The 10628-nt window shown below is 33.5% G+C and overlaps 1 protein-coding gene across 1 annotated transcript in view; it reads right to left on the bottom strand.

Annotated features, from left to right (window-relative positions):
- Positions 1-5395: 5395 nt before the first annotated feature.
- The window catches only part of Syt4 (Synaptotagmin 4), a 518564-nt gene continuing 513331 nt past the window's right edge, over positions 5396-10628 (bottom strand). The window contains exon 7 of the mRNA XM_081733986.1: positions 5396-9155. Coding sequence (XP_081590112.1) covers positions 9036-9155 — 120 coding nt within the window. The 3' untranslated portion in view covers positions 5396-9035. The remainder of the gene's footprint in view (positions 9156-10628) is intronic.

Raw genomic sequence — 10628 nt, 5'->3', positions numbered from 1 at the left:
ATGCACGCTAATTCCGAGTGTGAATTGATTTAAAACAGAAAAAACTCATGCAACTGGTAAAGGTGTTCACGATAGGGTACATGTCTAATAGACCTTTCGTACTAATTTGAGGACACTCAATCCACCCAATTTTGAGATTATTTTTCTCGAGACCCGAGAGAGGGACATGTTAAGAAAATAGTTCTATTAGATTGAGCGTCTTGAAATTAGTAGAAAAAAAGGACTTTGAAATTTACCCAAGCAGGTCTTATTTCATTTATTTAAATTTATTTATTTAACTATTGGAATGGGCTATAGTTTTTTTTTTAAATGCCCGAAACCAGCGATTATATGAACTGTTCCGGTTGCCGATTATGTAAAATGTGATATTAAATGCTCGGCAACTTTTCTGTTGCCGTCGCCAGTGAGCGAGGGTATGGCAACAAAACTGTTTTGTCTCCGTGAAGTTGCTGACTGCAGGCGACAGCGACGAGATAGTTGCGCAACTGTTTTGTCGCTAGTAAGCGGTAGGCCTAAAAATGCATTGAGTCTTATGGGAGTCCGCTCACTGAGGCGACGGCGACAGAAAAGTTGCCGAGGTATCCTCCAAATAGAAAGGTAAAAAATAAATGTTTTCTACAAGTTTTTTTTTCACGTAACAGTCCGTTCCGTGTGTAGCGCGTGAAAAGAAGTGTTCGCAATAGGAACTAATACATTCTTTGATTAGTGACTAGCATGTCTTTAGTGATAAAGACTATGAAAAATTAATTGAGGATAGAGAGAAACGCTCAGCGTTAAAGAAGAAATATATATAAAGAAGAAATTATGGAAGGAAGTGTGTTTCGCTGTTATAAGAAACTAGAATGAGCTTTCCAGCCAAGAAAAAGCAACACAGGTAGGCACATTTTTCGATAATGACATATCGCTGTCATACTACACACTACTACTTTCATTAGTTTCCCACAACTAGAAAAAAATACAGATAAAATTATCATTTTCAAGTTTCTTTCCACTTCAAATATGAAAAAGAAAAAAAACTGTACTGCATAAAAATGGCCGATTTTAAAACGTGAAGAATACGCGGGAAGAATGAAGAAAGCCAATTTTTATTTTATTGCTATACATAGAACATTGAGAGTACAGTTGCTGTACAGTGTTGTCGGATTGTGGCTTTTGTTAGTTTCGTTCTGTTAGTTATTTCCAGTCGTTTTATATTTTCGTTTTTCTTGTTATCTTTTGATTCGAATAATTGTTCCCGTTCATATTAGCTTACACAATGCTGTTATTTTTGTCACTCATTGACGTTCAGGGACGTCATTTAGGGGGGGGGCAGGAGGTGCAATTGCTCCCCAAGAGTTTGAGGAATATATATACTTTAATCAATTGTCTACTAATATACTAGTACAAAACGTGAAAGTCTTATATCGGTGGTGCTCTTGGCCCCTCAAGTGAAGTCTGAAATAACGCCCCTGTTGACGCTACCTTCTAAAATTTATTTAAATTTATTTATTTAACCATTGGAATGGGCGGTAGTTTTTTTTTAAATGTCCGAAATCAGCGATTATGCGAACTGTTCCGGTTGCCGATTATGTAAATTGTGATATCAAATGCTCGGCAACTTTTCTGTTGCCGTCGCCAGTGAGCGAGGGTATGGCAACAAAACTGTTTTGTCTCCGTGAAGTTGCTGACTGCAGGCGACAGCGACGAGATAGTTGCGCAACTGTTTTGTCGCCAGTGAGCGGTAGGCCTAACGAATACTTTTCATGCTGTATTCCCCGTTGGTCAACATAGTTTTGACATCTACGTAAATACATGCGACATTTTATTTTCGGAAACCGTGCCCTGACGGTAGAAGACGACCACTGCGGGTGGTTCTTCTACACCTGTAGAATACGTTGTGCATAGTCCAAAGATATAAAAGCATTTGCTGCACCCTGCGATTATTCTGAAACATCCATGTTGTTATAAATTACATCAATGTCGTCAGTATCGAAAGCATCGTCATAGTGTATTTCATCAATAATATTTGTATTTATTTTGTAATAACTTGTTTATTTTGTAATAATTTATGCAAGTTATTACAAAATAAATACAAACACTATTTAAAAAGTAGTTAACAAGGAACATAGACAATATGATAAGTCATCAATTACCAATGAGTTCATTCTTCTAGTCGCTGCCTTAACCTAGATTTTTGGGAAATTCAAATTTTGGTCACACTGTAGTTTCTATGGATGGTAACATTGAAAATTCTTCCGATTCCTATTTTCGGGTGTAGAATAGCACTATTTATTATTGTACTAAGTTACATTTCATTATCTCTTTTCACTTAGGAAAAACCGGCAAAAGAAAAATTGTTAGCTTTTGAAAAATATTTAGTAGTCTACCCCCTTAAGGCTAAAAATGTTCAATTTCCTTGTACTATATTATAGGTTATTGTTGCGTAAGTATTTTTCTTACCTTATGGACGATCTAAGCAGCACAGACATTGTTAAACCCCACTAGTAGACGTTTCATAGAGAAACCACATAAAAAATGCCGCTTCAAAATAGCCTATGATGAATTTTTATCAGGATGCCTTTCATGAAATTAAAGTGCAAAATCCGATATGTGTCACAAAATGGCACATAGCGGGTTTTAAATTCTTGTATCACATAACTAGTATTGAAAAATTGTCATATCATAAATAATAAAATTTAATTCCACATTACGCCTTTTCCAAAGTATGTGCAATATATAAAGCTATAAACTGGTACCAAAACATCAAAAAGTGAAGAAATGCCACATAGGGGGTAGTGCAATGCCGACGACGATATACAAAACTGGATGAAGCAAGTAAATCTAGTCGCACAGGAAAACTTTTCGCTCAATGTTACAACTAGTAGATATAATCCATATTTATGAAAGAGCAGATAAAGCAAGTGACTAGGACCTACATTTATACAGTGTGCAGCAACTGCTTCCATATTTGCATGCTTCTGGACATATTAATTATGGAAAATACGTAGCATTATATCTACACCAAATGAAGGAGTTGAAGGCACAACTTCCCTCTGAAGGATTCGAAAAATTCATCAAACAAAGCTATTTCAGTATAGAGGGTAGTAATAAGTTTTGGAGTGACAAGCAGACTCTAATGAGAGATATCAAGACTAGTGAAGATTTCATTCATGGAAGAGAAATTGGAAACTTGACAATACCTTCCGCAGTCTGCCCCATTGAGTACCAACCTTATACACGCAATATAGAAATTTGCAGGTGTTCCTTTGTTTTAGTTAATATGTTGAATTAAGAAGTTCAAATTAAAGATATGAAAGATATTGAATCTTTTGTTAATTAGCTTTGGCTACACATTCTTATCAAAGGAATACTGTGCTCCAAAAAATATATATAATATCTTCAATTATTTTTGTCACTCAAAAAATTGGAGGACCTAGACCCCCTTGTCCCGGGCTAGATCCACCTCTGCCGTGCTCCTTGCATCTCTAACTACTGGTGTCATAGCAATTGGAAAAGTAAATTGTGACACTGCCTTACAAGAAGGCAAAAGATTTCTCGCTTTAATGGGGGAACCTTACAGTGACTTAGATTCATCACGGGAAAATGGAAGAGTATCATTTACTAGTGGAAAAAATGGACTATTTATTGGAGAAAGGATAACTCAAACCAGCTATTCCATCGGATGATTTGCACCGTTAAAAGCAATGAAGAACTTGCAAATTATCTAAGATATATGTAATCAACTCTTCTACCTGTTTTACGTGATGAAAAGCTAATTTATTTAAAAACATCAGGGTGTCAACAAACACTGTGACTCGAAGAGTAGATAATATTCTAGTAAATATGTATGTTAACTCAATCGTCTGACAAAAATTGACACTCTTTGAGAAAGACGAGTGGTTCTTTTTGGTACTGAATGAGTCAACAGGTGTTTCAGATATTGCTCAGGTGTTTTATTCGAGGGGTAGAAAACAAATTCATTCCACCATTTAAGTTAATGTGCAAGAGTTGTTTCAACAAGGAGAACTTTTGATCATACACTGGGAAAGCTGATGGAAGTAATGAGGAAAAGTAACAATCGATCGATTGCTTATGGTTGCCAGTTCTGAAATTGAGGATCAGTTTTGGGTGGTCCAAAGTAAAATTGAAGAACAAGAATTGCTATTGTAACTGTGATTTTGGAACTCTTAAATAAACATAGCCTAAAACGTGCTTCTCTAATATATGGTTCGACACAACAACCAGCAATACTGGAATCAAACCTGGTGCCTGCGCTACACTTGAAATGAAACAAAGTAATTGTTGCACTTTATTTATTGCTATCATCACATATTTAAACTTGTAATTGCTGTTGTATTCTAATTTTTCACGGGATACCATCTAGCGGATCAGACATCAAGATATTTAAACATTTCAAGTACTATGAGCACAGATAAATCAAACAAAGTATGAAACAGGTGGAAAGAATCCGCATGTGTTCTTAGTTATTAAGGATGCCAAAACAACCATTATGAAGTTTCTCAAAGTCAACTGTCTATTTCTCATCGACAAGATGATTATTAGATGATAGAACTCAATGTCGTATTGCTAGGAGAAATATTTCATCTCACATCCCAGGAACAATTCGCCCTGTAAGATAGATGGATATGGTTCTATATGCACTCAGAATGTGGATGTTCCGTTTAAGTTAGCAGTTTAAGTTAGTTATCGAAAAAATGGAACTTGGGGAAGATATTTGCATTTCCGTTGTTAAGAAATTCCTTAAAGTATTGATCAGAACATTCTTGCACTTCAGACACAAAAAGTAACTTATTATTATTCCTTCAACATCTTCTGGTCTCTAAGAATAACGATGAACTCATATCAAGGGTTACTTTTAAGAAATTTGTTGGTCATCTTTGGTACCTAAGCGAAAATCTGATTGTTCTTTTCTTTTCTTTCGACTCGGGTGTTCATTTTGAGGATAATTAAAATATGGCTAAAGCTCTCTAGTTCCGAACTGGCAAGGACAAACCTCTGAAGTGGATATACAACGGAATTTGTAGAGGGAGCTACGGTATAGGTTCCTCTCTTCCACCTCTCTCTCACCTGTGAACATTTTTCATCGTGCGTTGATGATAAAGTAGAATATTTTATACATCAATACAAACTACATGATTTAGAAGTGATTGGTGATTGGTCTCCTTTCTTTCGCAGTAGAGAATGAAAATCCTTCTTTCTCGGAAATATGGAGCTCTCGCCAAATATGATCAAGCAGTGCACATAACGTTTTGGTAATCAACAAAAGTGGACTGATATAATAAGTGTGATTTTTCGTGTTATTTTCGAACACTCTCTCTATACGTAGATATGAAGGCCTATATTGTATTGATCGATTCTTCTAAATAATACAAAGTGAAGGAAATGAAAACAAACATACTTTAAAGTACTTATTTATTTTTATTTCGGTATAATACAATGATATATCCACATGTGTGTTGTGTTTTGTGTGTATACATATGTTAGGCAATTATAACGTGCTACTATTAATACAATAGCTTCGTTAACGATTTTATCCAATAAGCTACTTTTTGCCATGTTAATAGAAGAGCAATTGGTGGTAATTTTATTTTTAAAGTTTAAGTAACGTTTCACAGCATTGTCTCCATATACTAGAGTATCATAAACAGCGTGGATATTGCTGTTTTATTTTTATTTTTTTAAATAAAAACACACTTGTATAGGGAGAAAATTTTTCATACTGGTTTCTTTTGCATATTTTATTTTCATAAAATATGCTTTCTTCTACAATTAAAGATTATAGATATATATATACGTAGGTATGAATATTTATAATACGTTGATGTTTATTATTATTATTTTGGTATTATTCTCTCTCTTTTTTGTTTGTTCTTATTGTTTAAAATCTGCAATTCACAACAGGGAATGAATGAATGATACGTTTAATGCAGTAAACTGTGGGACAAAGCACAAAAGCAACTGGTGGACAACTTGCTTTAGAATTAATAATAATGAAAAGGAAAACAACGAAAATATCTACGTGATATATATAATGCCAGTCATTGGGATGTGGAACTACACATGATACAACATCATATTTTGTTAGTATTTTACATCTTCTTTTCAACTATATTTACTTTTTCACAGTTTATATATTATTACAAGAAATTAAAAAAGAAAACATTTTCGGTGTGTTTTTATGCAAACAGTGCTTCGTATTTCTTTATCCTTTCTTGTTTTTTAATCTTTATTCACCTCAGTCATAAAGTGTGCCATATGTTATTAATCAAAATTATGAAACAAAGTTTGTCTTTGTGTAATAGTTAAATATGCTTGTCTCTAAAATATAATTTACACACCAAAAGCATGTGAGCTTTCATACTTCCTTGCAAGATACAACTGGGAACAATAGTTGTAAATGTATCATATTCGTTTGCGTTTGTTTATAGTTTCATGTTATTGTATTTTCAATATTTCTTTATCTTTCAGAAAAATATGAAGTGTTATATAGGTATCTGGACATTTCCTTCAATACTCTGTACATAGTCTCTTGGAGCATGTATTCCTCTTGTCCTTATATTTGCTTACTGCTAAACGACATACATAATGTGAATACAGTGACATATAGAATAGTGAAAACTGTTTTGACTCTATCTTAATTAGATGTAGGAATGCTTTTTTCTTGTCAGTCTGGAGATTTTTTTTGAATAATCTGGATTCTTTTTGTTTTCATTTATCTATTAGCCCTAAATATGTATATATTAGGTTACAGAAGTTCTAATTTGTATATACTTAACATTATTCATTCTGAAATGAGCAGAAAGTACTTTCAATTTTAACACAATTAAATTAAGCTGAACTAGATTATGTTAACTGATAAAAAAGTCGATTTTCAAAATAAATTAAAACTTTGGATCATCCTTTACCACTTACGCGTTCTAATTGAGTCGTATTCAATTGGAATCAGGTTCGAAAACATTCAGCTGAGTTTCATTTCTGAATGAGTAACTTTCAAATGGAATATTTTAAACCATGTACTGGAAACTGTCTGTTGGGATTGAAGAATTTAATACGTATTTTTGCATAATGATTTAGAAAACCATTATGAGCTGAGGATTACCAGCTAAGAGCATATACAAATGACATAAATTATCCAGTTTATAAATTTATACCTAAGTGCTTGCCAGTGTGTATGTGTGTTGTATAATCAAGATAATATAATGTAAATAATAACATACTACCTCCGAAACTGTAAGTGCAAAAGATTAAAACAACCCAGTTAATCTTTAATTGTAACAAAAATTTTAAAAAGGGTTCCATTATTAAAATTAGAAAAAGGTACAAGACGTAACAGTAAGATCAAGATTAATCTCTTGTAGTACACAAGTCTATATACAATTATGAATCTTCATTGTGTTTCAATTGTGTGCACTTAAAATATAATATAAATTAAAATTAATTCTTTTACAAGTTACTTCACAAAACAATAAACTATTAAGTAAGGTACCAGTGTTTGAATTATCAACCACATTTGTTTACAGATTAGTTTGAGAAACGTAGAGATTTACGAAACATTTCGAAAATAATGTTTGTTATCGCAAATAATATTTAGAATGTACTTTAAAATTTAATATTTTCTATCAATTTACTGAAGTTTGTAAAATATTAGTGTACTTTGTGAAAGCACTTGAGCAGTGAAATTTAGAGATACATTATTTTTTGCTGATACAATAAATTGATCATATGTGTATGAAACTCCGAAGTTATATTGTTTTGAAATGAACGAAGGGCATGAAAGAACTAATACCTGTAAATGGAAAGTAAAATTCAATGTATAATAATTTGAGAAATAATGTAAAAATATTTCTTGCCCTCTCAGAACAACTGAGGTTTATATTTAGACCAAATAAAGCAGGAAACTTTGAATGGTAGTTGAACATTTTAAAACTTACATAAAAGATAAAGAATACACTTGAATAATTTGCAGAACACTGCTCAGACCGTAAAAGTGATTAAAACAAAATGTATGTACAAATCACCATCTGATTAACTGTCTCGCAAATAAAGGCAACGTATGTTTATAGCGTTGTAATGTCATAACTCATCATATCGGAGTAAAAATACAAATATATTTCTCCCTTCTTAAGACAACCAAAGTGCTATTTAGAACTTGTTACAGCATTTATCTATCTATATATATAATTCTATATTATACTCTATTGTTGAGGTACAAACAAATACCTTACTTTATTATATATATATAATAAAATCTACAATAACTTCACACATACACATACAAACACACGCAGCCAGTTAATCTTAACGTCGTTTGAGTAGAACCGTTTTTCAATTATTGTTGTCAAGAAATTCATATTGTGTAGCTAATAAAGATGAACAATTATTATTAGTATAATTAATGCGTGCATCTAATATTTATTGGCTGGGAGGGCGTGTGGTATAAAGTATTATTTTTTAAGTATTGGTTTTGTTCCCATCTCATATTGATTTTTTTGTTTTGCTCTTCACTTGCGCACTAAATTTGTACAGAAGTCCTACTATACTGATTTTTGTTGTTTTTACAAAGCTGTACAATAAGCTTTTGTTTTTAAAACTCATTGCCTTCATATATTTTGTTTTAATTAAAAAATACTTATGCAATGATTTTTACTTTCTTCCTATCTTTATTTTCATTATAACCTACTCTATGTTTTTTTACGAATTTATTTTGGCCACTAACATTTTTATGTGCCTTTCGTTTACTGTATTTTTCTTATTTCTTTTACCTCTCAGTTAAATTGAGCGTCCTGCCTTTTACGTTTTTTCGTGCATTTATTTAAAATATATGTATATATTGTCCTTTGCCACGCAACACATCTTTTATCATTCAAAATACAATACAAACGATGAATTCAACATAAATTAGAGAGGCAGGTATATAATTTGTTTTCCTTTGGAAATTTTTTGTCCAATTTCATGTTTTGATGGCTTCAGAGAAAAGAAGTAAGGGTTAATGATTAGATGTTGGTGGGGCTCAGTAGTAGAGCTATCTAGCCAAGCTACTCCCGCAGTTTGTGCCATTCTGCGATCTGCCGGCGTGGAGAGTTGCACACCTCATTCCAGTGATGTAAAGCGGATCCTGTGCTTTTTGCACCTCCCAATTCCAATCGTCCAATTACCTGCAAAAAAGACCATAGAATATGAAGTAAATGTATTTCAAAAAACATCAATAAAATAATATAATCTGGAAATAACAAATTTATAATGAAACCATTTTGGTCTATTTGCAGAGAGGTCAGAGATGTGTTTCTGTAAACCTTGCTACCAAATGGACTCGATGCACCCTAAAAATTATATATATATATATATATATATATATATATATATATATATATATATATATATATATATATATATATATATATATATATATATATATATATATATATATATATATATATGTATATATGAAATGCTAATTTTGATTGGTGTAAATTAAAGAAATACTAAAGTAAAACAGCTACGTAATCGGTTTGTCTTATGCAGTGAAGAAAAATCTGCTTTGTCGCTTTCTGCCTCATTTTTTTTTTTGACCAAGTGACAAAAGGGATTTCTCTTCACTAATTAGAACATAAATCAATTGTTCACGGTTGTCAAACTTAGTTTATGTCATTGAAAGGCTTGCTAAGAAAAATAAAAGGTAATTTCGTTTTTGTGCTTGATCGTATTTTTTTAGTGCAGAAATACAGGGGTAGACAAAAAAATCTAAAACCACTTCATACAGGACACGTAAGTTTGGCCCTTCACTGTACAACAGGTGATGCGGTTGCCGATCGTTTTTTGTTTTCAATGTGTCGTGTGGACCTTCCTCTTCCGTCAGCAGTAACCAGTTCAACTGGGGGTGTCGTGGTGTGAAAGTGGTGCGGTAAAATGGACGACTTAACAGACTTCCAAAGAGGCATGATCGTTTGTGCCCGTCTAGTTGGAGCTTCAGTGGCAACAGTGGCGAACATTGTGGGGATATCGAAAGGCACTGTATCAATGTCACGAGGGCATACACAATTCATCGGTAAACGACGTATGCAAAACACAACAGTGGTCGAAAGACAATCCTGTCAGATAGGGACTGGAGGACATTAAAACGGATTGTAACAGCTAGAAAGAAGACCACTGCAATGAAAATTACGTCTGAACTCCATTTTGGCCTACAGAATGCGGTTTCATCGAAAACAGAGCGACAGGAACTTCATAAAATGAAAATTCATGGCAGGGCCGCTATTGCCAAACCCCTGGTCACAGCAATAAATGTGAAGAGGCGTATCGAGTGGTGCAAGGACCACAAGGCATGGACTCATGAGCAGTAGAAACACGTAATGTGGTCCGATGAATCGACCTTCACCTTGTTTCCAACAACCGGTTGTGTGTACGTATGGAGAATACCGTCGCAGGCCTATGATACAAACTGTTTGCTACCAACTGTGAAGCATGGGGGTGGTTCTGTTACAGTATGGGCAGTGATATCTTGGTTTTTGCAGGTCTCATCATAGCCGTGCATGGAATGATGAATGCTAAGGCGATGAGGCCATTTTGGGGGACCAGGTTCTACCTATGGCCCAAATATTTTTCCCTGATGGTGATGGCATCTATCAAGA

This window comes from Thermobia domestica, chromosome 12, assembly GCF_964235325.1.
Source record: "Thermobia domestica chromosome 12, izTheDome1.hap1.1, whole genome shotgun sequence".
Classification (NCBI taxonomy): domain Eukaryota; kingdom Metazoa; phylum Arthropoda; class Insecta; order Zygentoma; family Lepismatidae; genus Thermobia; species Thermobia domestica.
This window is presented reverse-complemented; position numbering and strand designations above follow the sequence as displayed.